This window comes from Salmo salar, chromosome ssa25 (genome assembly GCF_905237065.1).
Source record: "Salmo salar chromosome ssa25, Ssal_v3.1, whole genome shotgun sequence".
Taxonomy (NCBI): Eukaryota; Metazoa; Chordata; class Actinopteri; order Salmoniformes; family Salmonidae; genus Salmo; species Salmo salar.
The window spans coordinates 24,451,185-24,475,304 of NC_059466.1; the positions used below are offsets into that span (position 1 = coordinate 24,451,185).

The 24,120-nt window shown below is 42.8% G+C and overlaps 1 protein-coding gene across 10 annotated transcripts in view; it reads right to left on the reverse strand.

Moving 5' to 3' along the window:
• The window catches only part of LOC106586439 (unconventional myosin-Ib), a 142,682-nt gene that overhangs the window by 11,734 nt on the left and 106,828 nt on the right, over positions 1 to 24,120 (reverse strand). For 6 of the 10 annotated variants that reach the window (XM_045707714.1, XM_045707711.1, XM_045707710.1 and 3 more), the window contains 10 exons: positions 21,205 to 21,291; positions 20,955 to 21,020; positions 20,659 to 20,664; positions 19,309 to 19,413; positions 17,694 to 17,756; positions 17,160 to 17,360; positions 16,229 to 16,455; positions 13,847 to 14,047; positions 4,778 to 4,871; positions 1,553 to 1,702 (listed from right to left, as the gene is read on the reverse strand). In XM_045707714.1, the coding sequence (XP_045563670.1) occupies positions 1,553 to 1,702; positions 4,778 to 4,871; positions 13,847 to 14,047; positions 16,229 to 16,455; positions 17,160 to 17,360; positions 17,694 to 17,756; positions 19,309 to 19,413; positions 20,659 to 20,664; positions 20,955 to 21,020; positions 21,205 to 21,291 (1,200 nt within the window). The remainder of the gene's footprint in view (positions 1 to 1,552; positions 1,703 to 4,777; positions 4,872 to 13,846; positions 14,048 to 16,228; positions 16,456 to 17,159; positions 17,361 to 17,693; positions 17,757 to 19,308; positions 19,414 to 20,658; positions 20,665 to 20,954; positions 21,021 to 21,204; positions 21,292 to 24,120) is intronic. The other 4 variants (XM_045707713.1, XM_045707708.1, XM_045707716.1 and 1 more) reach the window with 1 other exon arrangement.

Genomic DNA, 24,120 nt, shown 5'->3' on the forward strand with positions numbered 1-24,120 from the left:
CTGCTTCTCAAACTAGACACTAATGTGCTTGTCCTCTTGCTCAGTTGTGCACCGGGGCCTCCCACTCCTCTTTCTATTCTTGTTAGAAACAGTTTGCACTGTTCTGTGAAGGGAGTAGTACACAGCATTGTACGAGATCTTCAGTTTCTTGGCAATTTCTCGCATGGAATAGCCTTCATTTCTCAGAACAAGAATAGACTGACGAGTTTCAGAGGAAAGTTCTTTGTTTCTGGCCATTTTGAGCCTGTAATCGAACCCACAAATGCTGATGCTCCAGACACTCAACTAGTCTAAACGCAAGTTTTAATGCTTCTTTAATCAGAACAACAGTTTTCAGCTGTGCTAACATAACTGCAAAAGGGTTTTCTAATGATCAATTAGCCTTTTAAAATGATAAACTTGGATTAGCTAACACAACACATTGGAACACAGGAGTGATGGTTGCTTATAATGGGCCTCTGTATGCCTATGTAGATATTCCATTACAAATCAGCCATTTCCAGCTACAATAGTCATTTACAACATTAACAATGTCTACACTGTATTTCTCATCAATTTGATGTTATTTTAAAGGGACAAAAAAATAGCTTTTCTTTCAAAAACAAGGGCATTTCTAAGTGACCCCAAACTTTTGAACGGTAGTGTATATGATGTATATTGATTGGTACCTGAGCGGAGCCATAAGGGAAACTGGGCCTCTACCACCCCACTACCAGTTATAGCCATTGACATAGCCAATGAATATATAGCAGAACTTTGGATTTCACCCCCAGTCTCATAATCGAATGGTTTTGACCATTTTGAAGTTTTGACAACTCAGAGTTGGAGTGAGCTTCTCTTCTTTGATCATGCAGTGTGGGGCAGCAAAAGTAATTTCTCATCTGTACGCTGTATATCTAAAAATGACCATATACACTGATTGTTTCAAGCAAAACTACTGCTGATGGTGAACCTGAACAATCAAAATAAAATGGAATGTAAACCCCGATCAGCATGTAGCCTACCTATAGCCAGATGAGAGTTGTGTCCATGGCGATAGCTTAGGCTACATTTATTACGATAAAACACCATATTCAACAGTGCATTTGATCAAAATAACCAAGCAAATAACATTGGTTGCCACTCAACTAATAAAGCCTAATATTGCACAAGCCATTTTACAAACATTTGAATGGTGATCAAGAATCGGCCTACCTCTTGTTGGTCAGTGTGCAAAGCTGTTCACAGCGAGCAGTTTGACTAGGCTACTGATATTACCAAGAGTTGTTCGGCATGCAAAATGACTTGTAGATAAATGACTGTCAACATGGTTACATGAGAGAGGACGCAGTTGTCACAAAAGATGGTATTTTCTTTAGGTAGAAAGTAATTTGAGCAAAACATTTTAGTGAACCGCCGATCTGTAACATTCAAATCTATTTTCTGACTAATGCATACTATATTTGGATCAGATTGTGCTCCCACAGACGGATGCACTCATATCTTACACATTTGAACCGGCATGACGTTCTGTATGTGTTCGTGTGTGCATAGTAGAGACAAGCTAACTCACCGCATATCTGCGGTACCAGGCTGCCACCACCACCTGGCTCTTCTTCAGCAGCAGAAAGTGAGTACGAGACTTCCACCCCCGGTAGATCTTCTGGATCAGGGTGGCCAGGTCCTCCAGACACGCCCTCCTCCTCTCCTCCAGAGTGAACAGCTGGGGACACAGGAAGAAGGCATCAAGAGGATGATAGGAACATGAACATCTACTAGGATACTAAGAACACCAGCATAGTCAGTACAATTTAGGAATGAGAGGACATTTTTCATTGAGACAGGATGTCATTTTGGGACAATAGTGTGTGGTTTTGCAGACAGCACAAGATCTTTAGAATGATAAGGGGCTTCTATAGCTGCCCAAACACATTCTCCACCTCAAATACCTTTGCAGACAGAGACCTATGGGGTGAAAGTTTAGTGACCTAGACTAGGCCCCATCCTACCACCACCCTGACTGATCTGTAGCTTCACTCTATAACAGAGGCAGAGATACTTAGCTAACCTGGTAAGAAGGTACAGTAGATCAAGGATAAGGACACAACCCTATGAGATCAGGCTTTACTAGCTTTGTTTAGACTGGCTCCTGGACTGACAAGGTTTTGTTGTTGCACCCACCACTGCATGTTCTTAAAAGCCCATCATACCATGGAAAATATGCCTAAATGTTCGTTATTTTCCATGCTACTGGCCGAGTCGCCATAGAATGGACAGAATTGATTAGGGCTGTCCACAACTAAAAAAAAGATTGGTCAATAGAGTTGTCTGGTCTTTCGACCAATCGTTTGGTCTAAATTTTATATAGACTCACCATATGTTTGAATAAAATCAACTATATGTAGTAGAGGTCGACTGATTAATTGGCATGGCCGATTAATTAGGGCCGATTTAAAGTTTTCATAACAATCGGTAATCGGCATTTTTGGATGCCGATTATGGCTGATTACATTGCATTCCACGAGGAATGATCAGGACAACTTCACCGCATCAAAGGGACGATGGACGGGGCCATGTACCGTCAAATCTTGGGTGAGAACCTCCTTCCCTCAGCCAGGGCATTGAAAATGGGTCGTGGATGGGTATTCCAGCTTGACAATGACCCAAAACACACGGCCAAGGCAACAAAGGAGTGGCTCAAGAAGAAGCACATTAAGGTCCTGGAGTGGCCTAGCCAGTCTCCAGACCTTAATCCCATAGAAGGTCTGTGGAGGGAGCTGAAGGTTCGAGTTGCCAAACGTCAGCCTCGAAACCTTAATGACTTGGAGAAGATCTGCAAAGAGGAGTGGGACAAAATCCCTCCTGAGATGTGTGCAAACCTTGTGGCCAACTAAAAGAAACGTCTGACCTCTGTGATTGCCAACAAGGGTTTTGCCACCAAGTACTAAGTCATTTTTTGTAGAGGGGTCAAATACTTATTTCCCTCATTAAAATGCAAATCAATTTATAACATTTTTGACATGCGTTTTTCTGGATATTTTTGTTGTTATTCTGTCTCTCACTGTTCAAATAAACCTACCATTAAAATTATAGACCGATCATTTCTTTGTCAGTGGGCAAACGAACAAAATCAGCAGGGGATCAAATACTTTTTTCCCCCACTGTATGTGTTATTTCATAGTTTTGACATCTTCAGTATTATTCTACAATGTAAAAATAGTCAAAATAAAGAAATACCATGGAATGAGTAGGTGTCCAAACTTTTGACTGGTACTGTATAATAAAGTATTCATGTCTCAAAATCAATGTCATGTGGTTAATCAAAATTTGATATAAATGAAAATGATACATCTAAAAGTAAGTTCTATTGCCATTGCCAATATGTAGATTGCCTACATAAAGTCAACAAATAAAAACATTGCAGCACGCAGGTAGAAAATATCCTTTTAAAAATAAATATCCTATGAATCACATTGACTACACATGGCCTGTCTGCCAGGAACTTGAAACATTGTATCAACTTGTTCCACGGACAGAGACACTGGGGTAGACTATTTGTGTAAGGGATAAGAAGTAATCAGGTAGGCCTATTTTATGATGTTTCCACCAGATCTGAGCATGACATTTTTTCCCCCTTTCATGCCGAGTGGTTATCGAAAGGTAGAGCATTGGAAAGATATTACAGATAGGCTACGTTGAGGAACTATTGTCATTATCAATGGATGTAAAAACAGACTTATTTTACTTGCTGTTTGATGCGAAGAAAGAAATTGCTTTGAAAAGCTCCATAGTGATTGTGAGTAAATGGGCACATTTATAGGCCTACATTTGCGTGTAGGGCAGGTAGCCTAGGTCTACCTCTATGCCTAATCAGATGCGTGTTCTTACTCAAGACTGACAGGAGTGCTCCAAACAAACGACAATGAATCATTTGACAACTCATAAATGGAATGAAATAAACCAAAACTTTTTTCTCACAAGTGTAGCCTAGGTTATGCGCTCTGCAAACAACATGTCCACTCCTACAATGACAACAGTAAGACTGTAATAATATATTGAATGCATTAACAGAAATGACCATAACCAAACAAACATTGTATATTAGAAGTGATGGTAATTAACGATAAATGTACTACTGGTGATGCTAGTGTGCCATCACCGCGGCCTCCGCAATGGATTAGTCCACTCAGACAGGCATGAATCAGACAGGCATGAATCAGACAGGCATGAATCAGACAGGCATGAATCAGACAGGCATGAATCAGACAGGCATGAATCAGACAGGCATGAATCAGACAGGCATGAATCAGACAGGTGTCTTGTGTTCCATATTTTTTTTGATTTGTATATATTTGCCACTGTTCCACCAACAGCCTATCGACCAAACAATCGACCAGTCAACTAAATGGGGTAAGCCCTAGAATTGATAAATGAAACCATGTGGGCTCAGAATGTTGGTTAAGTGTTGTAATTAGTATAGAGGGGCTCAGCAGAGAACAACTTCCTGCTCGCAGAAGCCTTTTAATGCAGTCAAACATGAGAGCATGAGCCCACTGGATTAGCCATACTATATATGACCACATCCAAAAATCCTCACATCTATGATCTATGGCTAAATCTACGACTTCCATAACAGAGCATGCTGCTCTTTTCAAAGTTGTGTCACATCCTTGGCAGTAACCCTCCCTCTAAACCTAATGTAAAAAAAAAACATCAAGTAGTACCGTTTATACTAATCAGAGACAGTGACAGGTTCCAGGTCAGCTGTGCATGCTTATGCAATGTTATGTTATTCTACCGTTCTGGGGTTCCTGATGAAGATCTTGGAGCGTCCGTAGGCAAACTCCTCAGATGGAACAGAACAATCTGTCAGCAGAACCTCCACTCCATCCCTACAGGAAGACAGAGGCACAATTCTTCACTATTCTGTTATGACCCTTCTCTTAACTAATTAGACATGGTGGGACTTTGACATGTACATGATTAAAGGGACAAGATGAGAATAGTTCAGATGAAGGGGAAAGGACAAACGATAGGGGAATAAGAAGAATGGACAGACGGAGAGAGAAACAGAGAGAGAGACACAGAGAGACAGAGACGGAGAGAGGACGAAGGAGATGAGTTAAGGCAGGGAGAGACGGTGAAAGAATGCCATTCTAAGATGATAACAGTCCATATCTGAAATAACATGCGGGATGAACATGTAACCTCATGAATAACTTACACACCTTATAAGGAGGATAGTAGGCACACACACTAGGCACCACACATGCTGTTGTTTCTAATCCACATCAGATATGAATCGATGTCACACCTTTAAATGTATTTAAGTAATTTAGCAGACGCTTTTATCCAGAGCGACTTACAGGAGCACACGCTTCGTAAACAACAGGTGTAGACTAAACAGTGAAATGCTTACTTACTGGCCCTTCCCAACAACGCAGACAGAAAAATAATAATCCTGGAGTTGCCTCTTCAGTTGCTTGGTAATTTCTCGCATGTAATAGCCTTCATTTCTCAGAACAAGAATAGACTGACGAGTTTCAGAAGAAAGTTTGAGTTTTATTGTTGCTTTAATCAGAACAGTTTCCAGCTGTGCTAACATAACTGCAAAATGGTTTTCTAATGCTCAGTTAGCCTTTTAAAATGGTAAACTTGGATTAGCTAACACAACGTGCCATTGAAACACAGTAGTGATGGTTGCTAATAATATGCCTCTGTACGCCTACGTAGATATTCCATTAAAAAAAAAATCTGCTGTTTCCAGCTACAATAGTCATTTACAACATTAACAATGTCTGCACTGTATTTCTGATCAATTTGATGTTATTTTAATGACAAAACATTTTTGCTTTTCTATCAAAAACAAGGACATTTCTAAGTGACCCCAAACTTTTGAACGGTAGTGTACATATAGGTAGGGGTAAAGTGACTAGGCAACAGGACAGATAATAAGCAGTATGAGCAGCGTTTGTGATGAGTCAAAAGAGTTGGCTATTTGGTTAAATATTTAGCAGTCTTATACCTTAGGGGTAAAAGCTGTTCAGGGTCCTGCTGGTACCAGAGTTGGTGCATCGGTACCGCTTGCCATGCGGTAGCAGAGAGAACAGTTTATGACTTGGTTGGCTGGAGTCTGACATTTTTTAGGGCCTTCCTCTGACACCGCCTGGTATAGGAGGTCCTGGATGGAACAGAGCTCGGCCCCAGTGATGTACTGGGCGGTACGCACTACCCTCTGTAGCACCTTGTGGTTGGATGCCAACCAGTTGCCATACCAAGCGCTGATGCAGCCAGTCAAGATGCTCTCAATGCTGCAGCTGTAGAACTGAGTATCTGAGGGCCCATGCCAAACCTTTTCAGCCTCCTGAGGAGGAAGAGGCATTGTCGTGCATTCTTAACGACTGTGTTGCTGTGTGGATCATGTTCATTCCTTAGTGATGTGGACACCGAAGAACTTTAAGCTCTCGACCTGTTCCACTACTGCCTCGTCGATGTGGATGAAGGCGTGCTTGGCCCTTTGTTTGCTGTAGTTCACGATCAGCTCCTTTGTCTTGCTGATGTTGAGGGAGAGGTTGTTGTCCTGGCACCACACTGCCAGGTCACTGACCTCCTCCCTATAGGTTGTCTCATCTTCGTCTGTGATCAGGCCTACCACCGTTGTGTCGTCAGCAAACTTAATGATGGTGTTGAAGTTGTGCACAGCCACACAGTCATGGTTGAACAGGGAGTACAGGAGGGGACTAAGCACGCATCCCTGAGGGGTCCTCGTGTTGAGGGTCAGCGTGGCAGATGTGTTGTTGCCTACACTCACCACCTGGGGAAGGTCCGTCAGGAAGTCCAGGATCCAGTTGCAGAAGGTGGTGTTCAGTCCCAGGGTCCTGAGCTTAGTGATGAGCTTGGAGGGCACTATGGTGTTGAACACTGAGCTGTAGTCAATGAAAAGCATTCTCACATAGGTTTCCTCTTGTCCAGGTGGGAGGACAGTGTTGGGTCTGTTGGGGCGGTATGCGTCTGGGATGATGGTGTTGATGTGAGCCATGGCTTGTCTTTCAAAGTATTTCATGGCTACAGATGAGGTCTACAGGACAATAGTAATTTAGACATGTTACCTTGGCGTTCTTGGGCATGGACTATGGTGGTCTGCTTGAAACATGTAGGTATTACAGACTGGGTCAGGGAGCGGTTGAAAATGTAATTGAAGACACTTGCCAGGTCGTCAGCGCATGCTCCGAGTACACATCCTGGTAATGTGTCTGGCCCCGCGGGCCTGTGAATGTTAACCTTTTTAAAAGGTCTTACTCACATCGGCTACGGAGAGCGTCATCACAGTCATGCATGGTTGAGTGTTGCTTGTCTTGAAGTGAGCATAGAAGGCATTCAGCTCGTCTGGTAGGCTCACATCTAGGGCTGTGGCGGTCATGACATTTTGTCAGCTAGTTATTGTCATGCAAATGACTGCTGCTCTCACAGTAATTTACATTTAATTGACATAAATATTTGTAGCATCTCCAGGCCTCCATGAATACAAGCCACTGATGCTATCCTTTAGAGCATCTACATTTAAAAAAGTCTAGAAAATCCATTTAATCTACACCATCACAATAAATCTATTATTTATTTTAGGCAGGTCTAAAGAAACATTATGATAAGTATTTCAGAAGAACCGAATACGAGTAGGCCTAGTGGTTGTTCCACTAAAAGTTGTGCGATAATGCTGCGGGACTTAACGGTCATTTGTAGTTTAGTACGATACCCTGCGTCACCACTTCATTGCTCTAGACCAGTGCAAGGGGGAGTTAGAGCACTGATTACGCTTTTGGGTCCTACTGTATCTCTAACTGATAATGAATGAATGGGTGACATAAACCTAAATAGAAACTGATAATTGGTTAGGATTATTTTGCTCTTACTGTAGTACTGTAGATCACTCCCGACCGGTCACGTTGTACAGCGCCTGAGTGGCGCAACGGTCTAACACACTGAATAGCAGTGCAAGCTGTGTTGCTACAGATGCTGGTTCAATAACCGTGCCGGCCTCGACTGGGAGACCTATGAGATGACTGTAGTTTTATGGGGTTTCTCTCCATCTAAAAACAGAAATAATTCTAAATAACTGGCTTTATTTACAAATGAGTAACAATGTCTCATCCCATGTTCAAGAACGGCCTTTTTCCTCGCTCATTTTATGTTATTTGAAAACGAAATCTCCAAAATATTGTTATTTTTTTTAAACAAGGAGATTATTATTATTATTAATTTAGAATTATATAAAAGCCTGTTGGATATTCTCAGAGATATATTATTAACCCTGTTATTAGCAGGACAATATATATTGGTCATATTGGTCATCGCTCCCGAGTGGCGCACAATGGGATTGCCTTGCAGTTCTCCAGCTGTATCCACTGAAAGCGCGCGAGGTTCAAGGCACGAGGGCAGGGGGCATTGGATGGGCCGCAGAGCCACGCACAGAAGACCAACCTAGCCCATGGGGAAGGGAGGAGGAGGAAGGGGGGGTGAACCACGCAGCTTGCATGGTGCCGCAGAATTCAATGGCACATTATTTAAGTGTGAACCACTGGTACCATTTAATGCTAGTTAGTGCTAGTTTGACCACCAGAGGGCATCTTTGAGAAGCATTTCATAGCCTTCAATAGTGGCTGTATTAGAGAATTTAATACCTTTTTTGTAAGTACATAGTATATGAGACTGATTTTAAGACATTTTGCTTAATTAAGTTCATTAATATAGACATCAATAGTGGCTGTATTAGAGAATTTGATACCTTTTTTGTAAGTGGCTGTATTAGATAATTTGTTGCCCACCCCGGCAACACTTTAAGGGGCTTTGCACTAATAATGAAGCTGACTAGAGAAACGTTCCCGCTGTTCTGTTCTTAGTGCCAGTCTGCACGTTCAAACTAAAACAATGTAACTAATAATGGCATCTTTATGCTTCGTTAATAAAATAATGATAAAAATACTATTTCAAAATGCAGAGGTTTATTTAGTTATGGATCCATAATGAATTACTATGGGAATAAAGATCACTGAATTACAGAAATATCACTCCAATCCTCTATATGTAATTATTGGAGGAGAGTCACGTCATATTTTTCGATATACTGTAGGTCTACCGTAGACAACAGTCTCACTAGTGCTGAGTAATGTGCTGTTAAAAGTGGTGTAGGTCTTATTTATATAAAGAGCATATTGAAGTTAGAAGCAATAGGATTTGAAGCAATAGCCTACAACTATTTTAGCACAGTTTCGCGTTGCTCTGAGACAAGCACGGGGACTGGTCTTGATAATTCAACAAGATTTTTATTTTCACTGAATCTCCATTTGGGTATTGGTTAGACTAGAATTAGAAAATTAGGTTGTAGAAATGTTATGCTGTTAGTGTAACCTTTATTTAACTAGGCAAGTCAGTTAAGAACAATTTCTTATTCACAAGGACAGCTTACTCCTTCCTCTCCGTCTACTCCCGACTGTCACGTTGTACAGCGCCATATTTTCTGTTCCATCCTAACGGAAACCAAGAGGGTTTATCTTTTTTCTTGGATTAGAAACACCATAATATTAATGAACTTAATTAAGCAAAATGTCTTAAAATCAGTCTCATATACTATGTACTTACAAAAAAGGTATTAAATTCTCTAATACAGCCACTATTGAAGGCTATGAAATGCTTCTCAAAGATGCCCTCTGGTAGGCAAACTAGCACTAACTAGCATTAAATGGTACCAGTGGTTCACACTTAAATAATGTGCCATTGAATTCTGCGGCACCATGCAAGCTGCGTCGCAGTACGCTGCAACTTACAAAGGACAAACAACTAAGTCCCATACCATTATTTTATATTATATGATTTCATAGTAAGAATACTATAATTGAACTTATTTGAAAAAAATAAAGGATATTTTTCCCATTCCAGAGCGAGTGCACATATGAAGTGCCTATATTGAGCGTAAAAGTGATAATTTAAAACCGGTCCTATACACTAGATTTAGAGTTATTTGACTAATTCAATTGTGAATGATAAACTTTACAATGTCTTAGAAATCAAAATATATATGGGCTGCATGATGCGACTATAGGCTATTTACTATTTGAAAAAGAAGCAGAAAAGCTTGCGCTCTGTTCTGCCCAAAGACTATATGCCATGGGCTCTCCAACCATGTTCCTGCAGCTAACCAGTGCTTCATTTGAGAAACCAAATCAAATCTGTTTGGGAACATCGATAGTAACATGTTTCACAAAGAAACACACTCAAGAAAGGAATGAAGGAGAGAGAGATGGAAACGCAAAATGTTAAGATATTCTATATCTAAAAAGGTAATGTGTCAGCCTATTAATTATGAAAATAAAAAAATAAAAATCCCTATTACTAGGCTATTCAAAATCAAATACAAATTCAATCATTGAACCAACAGCATCGCCTAGGCCTATATGTTCTCTCCCAGACTTGCAGATAGAAAGTCTGCAGTATAGCATAAGGTAACCAGTCTATCCAGTGTGCATAATAATACAGTCCACACTCAAAGGCAATTACTCAAATGTGTTTAATTTGGCAGTATAGGCTAGACCAATTATATACCAAAGACATCTTAAAGCAGTTTATTTATTTGTATGTTTTTCTGCCATGCGTAATATTCAGTAGGCTATTAGGCTATGTATTGTATAACGGCACAATCATTATTTTAATTCCGTTTTATTTTGGTGGGGGCTTGGGTTCATATATGGGCCTATGCATAAGCTGTAATATACATATGGGTGTTCTACATGCAATGTCTTATATGCTTTGAGTTAATCATCACCTTAGAAAGTGCTGTCCATTTCATTGTTTGGCTTTGGAACAAAATCCACAATGACCATGTTTTCCACTCAGTTTCAACCGGTTGATAAACTTTTCTTCAAATTGATCATCACAGTGAGGTCAAAAAATGTACCTTAATGGTTAGTTTTAAAAGCATGACACTCTTTTCATGATAAGTGTTTGATATGATTTTCGATTGCATTTGCATTGATATCAGAGTGGTTAGAGGGACAAGAGAGCCCTGAGTACCAGGCCACTAGGCACTCGTTAGTGAGTTTGGTACTACCAACGTGTGTCCAGCATGCACAAAAGGAGATTAGTGTGACTCAACGGTCACGTGGAATTTGACTGCGGTCATGACTCATGACTAGCGGTGTGGCAGTAATAAGGTCAGCGCAACAGCCCTACTTGCATCACTGGGCAGCTCGTGGCTGGGTTTCCCTTTGCAATCCGTGATAGTTTGTAAACCCTGCCAAATCCGACGAGCATCAGAGCCGGTGTAGTTGGATTTGATCTTAGTCCTGTATTGATGCATTGCCTGTTGGATGGCTTGGAGGTCGTAGTGGGATTTCTTATAAGTGTACGGATTAGTGTCCCTCTCCTTGAAAGCGGCAGCTCTAGCCTTTAGCTTAGTGCTCTAGCCTTTAGCTTAGAGCTCGTCCAGTTCGTTCTATTGGCGAATGTACAGTCACTAGAGAACAGAGGGTAGAGGAGGTTTATTTGCTAGCCAACGTAGTCCTGTCTGCCTCTCTTGAGCCGTCGCTTCCTCTTTGAAGTCCCGGGGATTAAGGCCTGGTCTGGAGTAAACAGAAAGTGCAGAGCTGCCGACTTGTTAAAGTAGAAATTGCCAGCCAAATTGAGGTTAGTGATCGCTGTTCTGATGTCCAGAAACTATTTTCGGTGATAGGAAATGATGGCTGAGACATTATGTACAAAAAGTTAAGATAACTGTAAGAAAGCACACAAAATAGTAGAATTGGTCAGGAGCCCGTAAAACATCTGCTATCCACTGCAGCGCCATCTCACTTGTCAGTGAATGTAACATGACTGCATCAGTGCTATGGACCAACAGCCTCAAAATGCCCAGGGCAGCGTAAAGGAACCCTGGTTTGACTGTTTGTCTCCCAGAGCAAGCAGATCACTACAAGATCTAGCCACCCCAACACGGCTTGTTGACGTAGGCGCATCATGGTGGGATATGTGTGGGCAAATCATCTATGGATGACTACTGCTGTTACTACATTATCCTGTTGTTAGTACTGTACACTGTTATTTCACAGCATTCTGCTGAACATGGGAGAGGAAATTGTAATATCACTTTGTGACAACTACTGATTAAAAAAGGGTGTTATTTCCTTGATTTGAATGAGGAAAGGTGAGGTAAATATATACTGCTCAAAAAAATAAAGGGAACACTTAAACAACACATCCTAGATCTGAATGAAATAAATAATCTTATTAAATACTTTTTTCTTTACATAGTTGAATGTGCTGACAACAAAACCACAAAAATAATCAATGGAAATCCCATTTATCAACCCATGGAGGTCTGGATTTGGAGTCACACTCAAAATTAAAGTGGAAAACCACAGTACAGGCTGATCCAACTTTGATGTAATGTCCTTAAAACAAGTCAAAATGAGGCTCAGTAGTGGGTGTGGCCTCCACGTGCCTGTATGACCTCCCTACAACGCCTGGGCATGCTCCTGATGAGGTGGCGGATGGCCTCCTGAGGGATCTCCTCCCAGACCTGGACTAAAGCATCCGCCAACTCCTGGACAGTCTGTGGTGTAACGTGGCGTTGGTGGATGGAGCGAGACATGATGTCCCAGATGTGCTCAATTGGATTCAGGTCTGGGGAACAGGCGGGCCAGTCCATAGCATCAATGCCTTCCTCTTGCAGGAACTGCTGACACACTCCAGCCACATGAGGTCTAGCATTGTCTTGCATTAGGAGGAACCCAGGGCCAACTGCACCAGCATATGGTCTCACAAGGGGTCTGAGGATCTCATCTCGGTACCTAATGGCAGTCAGGCTACCTCTGGCGAGCACATGGAGGGCTGTGTGGCCCCCCAAAGAAATGCCACCCCACACCATGACTGACCCACCGCCAAACCGGTCATGCTGGAGGATGTTGCAGGCAGCAGAACGTTCTCCACGGTGTCTCCAGACTCTGTCACGTCTGTCACGTGCTCAGTGTGAACCTGCTTTCATCTGTGAAGAGCACAGGGCGCCAGTGGCGAATTTGCCAATCTTGGTGTTCTCTGGCAAATGCCAAACGTTCTGCACGGTGTTGGGCTGTAAGCACAACCCCCACCTGTGGACGTCGGGCCCTCATACCACCCTCATGGAGTCTGTTTCTGACCGTTTGAGCAGACACATGCACATTTGTGGCCTGCTGGAGGTCATTTTGCAGGGCTCTGGCAGTGCTCCTCCTTGCACAAAGGCGGAGGTAGCGGTCCTGCTGCTGGGTTGTTGCCCTCCTACGGCCTCCTCCACTTCTCCTGATGTACTGGCCTGTCTCCTGGTAGCGCCTCCATGCTCTGGAAACTACGCTGACAGACACAGCAGACCTTCTTGCCACAGCTTGCATTGATGTGCCATCCTGGATGAGCTGCACTACCTGAGCCACTTGTGTGGGTTGTAGACTCCGTCTCATGCTACCACTAGAGTGAAAGCACCGGCAGCATTCAAAAGTGACCAAAACATCAGCCAGGAAGCATAGGAACTGAGAAGTGGTCTGTGGTCTCCACCTGCAGAACCACTCCTTTATTGGGGGTGTCTTGCTTATTGCCTATACTTTCCACCTGTTGTCTATTCCATTTGCACAACAGCATGTGAAATGTATTGTCAATCAGTGTTGCTTCCTAAGTGGACAGTTTGATTTCACAGAAGTGTGATTGACTTGGAGTTACATTGTGTTGTTTAAGTGTTCCCTTTATTTTTTTTGAGCAGTGTATTTACTCTAGGTTTATCATATGGTAAATACAATATTCTGAACAGGTAGATAATAAATACAACATTTCTGTTCAGGCAGAGCAGAGGTACTACCTGGTGGGTCCTCTCCACTGGGGCCAGGTCTTCTTGCAGAGCATCTTGTATCGCTCCAGACAGGACTCGTAGGGCTGGCGGAAGGCGTAGCCAGCCCTCCTCACGCGCACATTCTCCATCAGGCCCAGGTAACGCACCTGGTGACACACCAGCGAGTCGGTGAAGATGTGGGCTACCTTCTTATCGTTGGGCTTGATGCACCTGAGGAAAAAAGACAGACACTATGGCATGGACATGCATGGTCACAAAGGTAATCAGTGGATTAGAGTTGAGACAACTCAAGACCTCCCGAGTGGCGCAGCGGTCTAGGCACGGCATTGCAGTGCTAGCTATAGTTGAAGTCGGAAGTTTACATACAATTAGGTTGGAGTCATTAAAACTTGTTTTTCCACCACTCCACAAATTTCTGGTTACCAAACTATAGTTTTGGCAAGTCGGTTAGGACATCTACTTTGTGCATGACAAGTCATTTTTCCAACAATTAATTACAGACAGATTATTTCACTTATAACTCACTGTATCACAATTCCAGTGGGTCAGAAGTTAACATACACTAAACTGACTGTGCCTTTAAACAGCTTGGAAAATTCCAGAAAATGACATCATGGCTTTTGAAGCTTCTGATAGGCTAATTGACATCATTTGAGTCAATTGGAGGTGTACCTGTGGATGTATTTCAAGGTTTACCTTCAAACGCAGTGCCTCTTTGCTTGACATCATGGGAAAATCAAAAGAAATCAGCCAAGACCTCAGAAAAAAATAGTAGACCTCCACAAGTTTGGTTTATCCTTGGGAGCAATTTCCAAACGCCTGAAGGTACCACGTTCATCTGTACAAACAATAGTACGCAAGTATAAACACCATGGGACCACACAGACGTCATACCACTCAGGAAGGAGACGCGTTCTAGAGATTAACGTACTTTGGTGCAAAAAAGTGCAAATCAATCCCAGAACAACAGTAAAGGACCTTGTGAAGATGCTGGAGGAAACAGGTACAAAATTATCTATATCCAAAGTACACGAATCCTATATCGACATAACCTGAAAGGCCGCTCAGCAAGGAAGAAGCCACTGCTCCAAAACCGCAATAAAAAAGCCAGACTACGGTTTGCAGATGGGGACAAAGATCGTACTTTTTGGAGAAATGTCCTTTAGTCTGATGAAACAAAAATAGAACTCTTTGGCCATAATGACCATTGTTATGTTTGAAGGAAAAAGGGGGAGGCTTGCAAGCCGAAGACCACCATCCCAAACGTGAAGCACGGGGGTGGCAGCATCATGTTGTGGGGGTGCTTTGCTGCAGGAGGGACTTGTGCACTTCACAAAATAGATGGCATCATGAGGGAGGAAAATGATGTGGATATATTGAAACATCTCAAGACATCAGTCAGGAAGTTAAAGCTTGGTCGCAAATGTGTCTTCCAAATGGACAATGACCTCAAGCATACTTCCAAAGTTGTGGCAAAATGGCTTAAGGACAACAAAGTCAAGTGGCCATCACAAAGCCCTTACCTCAATCCTATAGAAAATTTGTGGGCAGAACTGAAAAAAATGTGTGCGAGCAAGAAGGCCTACAAACCTGACTCAGTTACACCAGCTCTGTCTGGAGGAATGGGTCAAAATTCACCAAACTTATTGTGGGAAGCTTGTGGAAGGCTACCCGAAACGTTTGACCCAAGTTAAGAAATTTAAAGGCAATGCTACCAAATACTAATTGAGTGTATGTAAACTTCTGACCCACTGGGAATATGATGAAAGAAATAAAAGCGGAAATAAATAATTCTCTACTATTATTCTGACATTTCAAATTCTTAAAATAAAGTGGTGATCCTATGTGACCTAAGACTAGGGAATTTTTACTAGGATTAAATGTCTGGAATTGTGAAAAACTGAGTTTAAATATATTTGGCTAAGGTGTATGTAAACTTCCGATTTCAACTGTATGTCACTACAGATCCTGGTTCGATCCCGGGCTGCATTGCAGCCGGGAGACACAAGGCGGTGCACAATTGGCCCAGCGTTGTTCGGGTTAGGAGAGGGTTTGGCCGGCCGGGACGTCCTTGTCCCAATGCGCTCTAGCGACTCCTGTGACGGGCCGGGCGCATGCACGCTGACACGACCGCCAGGTGTATGGTGTTTCCTCCGACACATTGGCTTCTGGGTTAAGCGGGCATTGTGTCAAAGAAGCAGTGCGTCTTGGCGGGGTCGTGTTTGGGAGGACGCACGGCTCTTGACCGTCGCCTCTCCCGAGTTCGTAAGAGAGTTACAGCGATGGGACAAGATCATAACTACCAATTGGATACAACACAAATTGGGGAGAAAAAGGGGTGAAATACTGATCCTTTAGAATACATGATCCTCAGAGTGAATGGTAGCTTACCTGATATAGTTGGGGTTTTTGGTCTGCAGGTTCTTCATGAGTACCCCTACAGAGGCCTTGAACTGGAAGCCTGCAGTGGGGGGTCTCTTCAGGTTGACCTTAGCAGGGTTTCCCTCAGGAAACAGCTGTCTCATCAGGCTGTGGGTGGCCTTGTACATGGCCTGGGACAGGTCTCTGTACAGCAGGTCATTGTTCTTGTCTACAAAGCCCTCCACACGGTACAGCACCTACACAAAAGACGACACATGAACAGATTCTCACAGTCAGATACAAAACACAAAACATAGCTGTTGTCGTCCCTTAATTATAAAAATGTACTTCTGTTAACTGACAACTTCTTTTGTCATTTTTCTGAATCCAGTAAAAGTGTGTGCCCATGTACGTCATGTTTTTGTAGTAGTAGTTGTAGTACTAGTGTATTATTGTCAACCCTAAACTCACCCTGAGGAAATGTTTGCTGTGGATTGATTCATAAAAATGCATCACTGTCCGTGGTGCATGTTGACCAAACGGGGATTATAAATCTATTTACCCAGAGAATCTTTAAAGCTGAAGATATTCTGGGCTATTCTGATCCCATCATGTGTCAAGGAAATCCCATGCAATACTGACATTTTTTTCACTGCATGTGACGCCCTCCAGGTAATGCTCTTAACCCAAATCTGCACGCTCTGCTCTGCTACGGTGACTATAATCAGTATTTATCCTGTCTCAACACCTGGCCAGTGATGACATGTATACCATGTTGTCCCATTCCCATCATTTTTGAAGATGTTGCAGACTTGGGTTTAAATAGTATTGGTTTTCTTTCAAATACTTTGAGTGCCAGTTGTGTGAGCTTTGCACTTTCTATTCAATTGGTTGCACTGCGCCAGGCAAGCTCAATCAAGTATTTGATGATGTGCAAGGTGTGTGAATTCCTCCTCCGTACCTTCCCAGCATAGTGTTGGATGCGGAAGCAGCTGTGTGGCAGACTGTGGTCTGTCAGGAACTTGGAGTTCTTGCTGAGGCGGCTCTCGAAGTGCTGGTGCTCAGCACAGATGGTGTTCAGCTTGTCTAGGAAGGTGTCGTCAGTCACTGTGCCTGGCCGCAGGCACTCCTCATCTAACATGGCCAAGATTCCATTCTGGTTCTAGAATAAAGAGAGAGGGAATTCTTTCTTCAGACATTAAAACAGGTAATTCTTAACTAAGGATTTTACAATTATTTTTAACAACGGTCTATCCAGCATGGTCAAGATACCATTCTGTTTCTAGACAGAGGCGGAGGAGAGGTTTCTTAGAGAGGTTCTTCATAAGACATTCTAAATTCAAGATACAGTAATGTACATATTCTAATTGTGAAACAGCACAAAGTTATCCCATCTTTAGGGTGGTCATGTCCTGTCAATAGCAATAAGACAAGGGAAATCAGTATTTTTCTTTGCTTTACAAGAATCAGATGACATTAAGGGAGACCTACTTACATTCTCGATGAGGTCACAGATAACGGCGTTGTTGAAATACTCTATGTTGGTCCATTCAATGTCCTGTCACAAACAAGAACAGATGTCAAGAGGTTAAAGAGGGTTAACTATTCACTTTTTCCCACAAACTTTCACTTACTTCTGCCAAGAAAGCGTTGTCCTGTAGCGTAATCCTGACCTCATCTAGACTTACTTATACAGACCTGAGTGGTTTAAGAGAAAGCCACTGACCTTCTATAATCTCAGACAGACAACTAACCAATGGGCCATGAAGTCAAGAGATTAAGGAATGAGAACTGTTTAAGCAGTTCGCTATCTGTCTGATCGTCTGTCTGGCCTGACTGACCAAAGCTATTCAGTCAGAGTTAGACAATTGACCTTTTCTATAGATCTTCTGTTTCATGGGCTGACACAGCTGCAGCTTGGTTAGGCCTTATACAGTAACAGTCCTTATAATATATGTTCTATTCAATGCATATACAATTCAATAAGAGCACAAGACTCAAGACATGCTTGAAACTGCCTGGTTGAACAACACTACAAATGGTGCCGAACCATAGGCCTTGGATTAGGCTTTGGAGCTTTATGTCATGTTGGGGCTGGAAACTGGTGGTTCTGGCTGACTTAGTCTGTGTGACAGACAAACAGGGAGTCCAGGTTTGGGGGAGAGGAAAGGGGCGGGCTGGGTTAGCCATTTGGGGATGTGGACTCGGTATCCTGATTGGTCAGTGGTCCCCACTGTCTTGCCCCCTGTCTCCCACAGTGTAGTATTTTCCCATGCACTGGTCTGGAGGGAGGCCAGGCAGTGGAATATAATGGAAGGGAGGTCAAGGGAGCAGCACTCACATACTCAGAGCTCTGAAAGCAAACAGCGGCCTGAGCCCCAGGGGGAGAAGTGTGTTTACCCCTGCTGGAGTGAAGGATCAATTATGTCCCTAAAGCCCACAGAGGCGGGAAGGAAAGAAAGAAAGTAGAAAAGGGCAAGAGAGAAGGAAAGTATGGTGAAAAGAGCAGGAGAGAAGGGTGAGGTCAAGGAATGGGGATGGAAAGAGGGGACTAGAAAGATAGAGATGGACAATAGGACATTTAGGAAGAGCGGAATGGGGTACAGAGGCAAAGAGGAAAGTAAAAGACAAAATAGGACAGAGTGAAAGAGCAAGACAGAGACATAAAGAGAAAACAGGGATGGCAAAAGGTGAACGACTGATATTGGCAAAGATAATATCACAAACCAGACCTACCCAAACACTGCATGACAAGCATGGTTCACACTACAAATTGGCCTGTCAATGTGTGGAATGTAGACTAGGTGTCAGGGGGGCACAAAGAGGCTGACAGGCTGGGGGTGAACAGTGAGAGATGGATGGCTTTATGGGGCAACGCTCTCCTCTGAGTGCATGCCATTAGAGTGCAACGACTGGGTTGAGTTCATTAAGCACCAAAGGGAAGAAAACACACTGAAACAGGGAGGGACTACCACGATTTGTCCCAATAAGAAACACTCATTTTTGTTGTCCCTTTTGAAAGGTTTCACACTAAAAATCTACGATATGACCTAGTGAACACACCCTTGTTGTCCCCAGTAAGGTGAACGAGGGCACATGGGACAGTTTACCTCTCTGATATACTCCTCCTGCTCTTCGCGTAGCGTCAGTTCGATGAATATCTGCTGCAGTTTCTCATTGCAGTAGTTGATGATGAACTGTTCAAAGCTGTTGTCCTGTAGAAAACCCCCAAAGACTCCATTTAGACTCATGTTCTAAATAGGCAACATTTTTACAATTCCAGATGCAAACAGCAGGGTACCACATCGCACCACATTCAGTACATATTGGGGGGAAAACTCAGTAATACACTGACTGCTGTCCTCTCTTGCCTGTCTGACACTGTGAAATGCCCCCCATCTGTCACCACCTGTTGCTATGTTGACATGCAGCCTTTCAATAAGCTTTCGGGTCACTCCCGGGTCCTGTTCTCCCCCTGCGGCTCCCTTGTTGGATACCACTAGGGTAATGCCAAAAAAGACCAAAATTCCTTGATCCCCATTCCTTCACTGTTATGTCATGCTAACAAAGAATAGGTCTCTTTTCAAACAGACAGACTACTGTGGGAACAGACTATACATTTGTGGCAATGCTAGTTACAGTACCATACAGCCAGGACAATGAGGGCATAAAACTTTCTTTGACTGGCATTCCTCCTTATTGCTTTACAACCCCTCTTGAACAAACCCAACGAGTCTTTGGACAAATAGCTGCCTGATTGTAAAGTCCTATCTGTGTTTCTTATCATGGATGCATGTTAACTAATCTGGGCAAAGCTTCAGTGTTTATCAGTAGCTTATTTCAAAGGTGTCGAACAAAGACAGTGAACAGGCATAAAATATAAAAGATTAACCATTTAAAATATCTACATTCTCTAAATTATCCCCCTTTCTTATCAGTTAAGAAGACCAGTTAAGTTTCCAGTCATGACTCTTGGCTAACAGCAGCAGCTTTGGGTTAGGTAACAATATCACTCCATTTGCTTAGGTTACTGAGGGTTAGAACAGCATAACTACTGGGCATGAAGAACGTGCTGGTGACCTCTGGTCAGGAAGAGAAGGACCCAGATGGCAACAGAAGGAGGATGTTCATACATAACCTGGTCCCATATCTGTTTGCATTGCCTTGCCAACCATTACGGTTATTGTCATACAGAACATTTGGCTTGATGAGGACCATAGGAGTTGGCAAGGCAGCACTAACAGATCTGGAAAAAGGCTAATTCATACACTCTTCAGAATAGCTCTACTATTGTATGCTCTCCTTCCCTTAAGAGAGACACCAGTACTCCTTCATATCCCCCCCAAAAACACAAGGGAAGTCCTGTTACAGATAGGATCTGAATTAAGACTAGGATTAAGGGCTGAGCTAGATCACAGCATGCACACTGCACTCAGCACGCCCTCGGCAGGTGTACTTACGCCATCCTGTCGGCCCAGACAACAACATTCAGGAGAGAGGAATGAAACGACTTCACAATGAGTGGGGAACAGTCAGGAATATTAGGAACATGCACCTTAGAGATCAATTTAAAGAGGAACTGTGGAAGTTAAGATGCTAGTTGTTCATGTCAAATGTATCATCTCACAAAACCACACAAATTCCTTGTTTTAGGCAAACAATACGCTTCCGCTCATGGATGATGGGAGGTCATTTCTGGACATATTTCTGTCCATTTAGGCGACCCCTTTCACTAAATGTGTCCAATTACTCTTACCTCGAAGATTTCAAAACCATAGATGTCCAGGACGCCCATCACCTTGTGGCGTGTTTTTGCTTGAGCCTGAGAGAAGAAATAAAGGGAAAGAGAAAGTATAAGATACACATAAAATTATAGTCCTGTCTTAATGACAATCATTTCATCTAGTTTGGAAGGGCTTATATCTTCATAGTCAATGGCTTGTAGAATAATAGTGGACAAACCTGGCTGATATTCTGTCATGAGTGAGAAAAGAGAGAGGCCCTACCTTGATGCTTTCATTGATCCTGGTGACCAGCCAGCTGAACAGACGGCTGTAGAGGTTTTTGGCCAGGGCATCACGGGCATAGTAGGCCTAGCAAATCACAAATGAAGGCTCAGTATATAGATTTCAGTGCTCTCATACACAGAGAAAGATAGCTGTAGTAAATCTCTCTGACAAATGCTTGTAGTAGTGTAGCATTCACCAGTCAACTGGGACAGGGCCCATGGAGCTCCGATAAATAAGTCTTTACGGACGTAAAAGTGGCATCAATCAGTCAAGCTATAATTCCAGCTGTAGAATGTTTCTCATTCCAACCATCCACAACAGAACAGGCAGGCGTGTCCTAGAGTGGGCAAAATAATATCCCTATAGTTACTAAAGGCTCATTCTCTGGCACACAGCCACACTGGAGTAGAGAGAGGCGGTCATTCCTCATGCAAACCACACACGTAGAGTGCAATCAGAAAGTATACAGACCCCTTGACTTTTTCCACATTTTGTTACGTAAGTCTTAATCTAAAATTCATTAAATGTTTTTCTGCTCATCAATCTACATACAATACCCCATAATGACAAAGCGAAAACAGGTTTAGACATTTTTGCAAATGTATTAAAAATAAAAAACAGAAATACCTTATTTACATAAGTATTCAGACACTTTGCTATGAGACTCGAAATTGAGCTCAGGTGCTTCCTGTTTCCATTGATCATCCTTGAGCTGTTTCTACAACTTGATAGGAGTCCACCTGTGGTAAATTAAATTGATTGGACATGATTTGGAAAGGCACACACCTGTCTATACAAAGTCCCACAGTTGACAGTGTATATCAGAGTAAAAACCAAGCCATGAGGTCAAAGGAATTGTCCGTATAACTCCGAGACAGGATTGTGTCGAGGCACAGATCTGGGGAAGGGTACAAAAACAAATTCTGCAGCATTGAAGGTCCCCAAGAACACAGTGGCCTCCATCATTCTTAAATGGAAGAGGTTTGGAACCACCAAGACTCTTCCTAGAGCTGGCCAAACTGAGCATTCGGGGTAGAAGGGCCTTGGTCAGGGCTGATTCTCTGGCCTGATGAAATAAAGATTGAACTCTTTGGCCTGAATGCCAAGCATCACATCTGGAAAAAACCTGGCACCATCCCTATAGTGAAGCATTTTGGTGGCAGCATCATGCTGTGGGGAGGTTTTTCAGCGGCAGGGACTGGGAGACTAGTCAGGATCAAGGCAAAGATGAACAGAGCAAAGTAGAGAGAGATCCTTGATGAAAATCTGCTCCAGAGTGCTCAGACTGGGGCGAAGCTTCACCTTCCAACAGGACGACGACCCTAAGCACACACCCAAGACAATGCAGCAGTGGCTTCGGGACAAGTCTCTGAATGTCCTTGAGTGGCCCAGCCAGAGCCCAACTTGAACCCGATTGAACATCTCTGGAGAGACCTGAAAATAGTGACACTCCCTATCCAACTTGACAGAGCTTGTGAGGATCTGCAGAGAAGGGTAGATACTCCCTAAATACAGGTGTGCCAAGCTTGTAGCGTCATACCAAAGAAGACTTGAGGCTGTAATTGCTGCCATAGGTGCTTCAACAAAGTACTGAGTAAAGGGTCTGAATACTTATGTAAAGTGATTTCAGTTTTGAATTTTTTATAATTTAACAAAAAAATAGTTTTTTGCTTTGTCATTATGGGGTATTGTGTGTAGATTCACGAGGGGGGAAAAAACTATGTAATCCATTTTAAAATGAGGCTGTAACATAACAAAATACAGAAAAAGTCAAGGGGTATGAATACTTTCCACACACACACACGCGCGAAGAGTTGAACTGTGACAGGACCAGGCATAACCTCCCTGACAAACAAACACTTCTAGGAGCTGATGTTTGGACTGGTGATGATGTGCTATGGATAATGTGGTGATCCTTAGTTTTATAGTGCCTCTAAGAGCTACAACCAATGTGCTTTGATTTATTGTCTCCGTCTGGCCTTTTTATACCCTTCTGTTTATGCTACCTGGTCAGATATTTGTTAAGATAAGTTCTGATTGACTGTAGAGAGCAGCACCAGGGGGTAGTGCTCTTCCTCAAGGAAACAGGTCTGTTTGTGCAGCCTTGTCAACTCCTATGGTCATTGTCAAAGCAAAGAGTATAGAAGTTGGCAACACAGCACAAACAGATCTGGAACCAGGCTACCAGATATCTGCCAACAATGTTTAAATCACTTTTCAGGAGACATGAAGCTCATCCCTTCGTTCTACCTTCCTTCATAAGCTGTGTTTGTAGAGCACAGAGAGAGGACTAGGGCGAGGACTAGCCTCTATGACTTTCTTCTTTTCATCTCCAACTGGATGTTGCCTGAAGTCACAGACCTCCAGGTTTGAGAGAGACTAACTTATATCCCTCTCATCTAAAACATGAATGTGCCTGCTGCCTGAACTCACTAACCTCCACAATGTGACCTACTCCCGCATTTCCAGGGGAGAAGTCACCAACCCCTCTTCTATTATGGCTTCTATTATGGATATGTTTCCATGTACAATAGGTGGAGACGGGATGGGGGGCTTAGCTAGCTGCTAGAGAACTAAGTCAGAGGGAATTCATCTTCTCCTTCCTCATCCATCCACAACTGGAGTGTGAAACATCCCCTAAGACTTGCACTGTCAGTGCTATCATGAAAGGAAGTGTGTTGCAATACAATGATGACAGGATCTTTTGGTTGTCCTGTGCGGCTCAGTTGGTAAGGGCATGGTGCTAGCAACGTCAAGGTCATGGGTTCAAGTCCCATAGGGATCACATACACATACTAAAATGCATGCACTGCCACTCACTGTAAGTTGATAAAAGTGGCATATATTATTATATTATATAAACACTCATATTTAAATTGATTATGTAAATACAGTATTGTGTTGCTATATAGG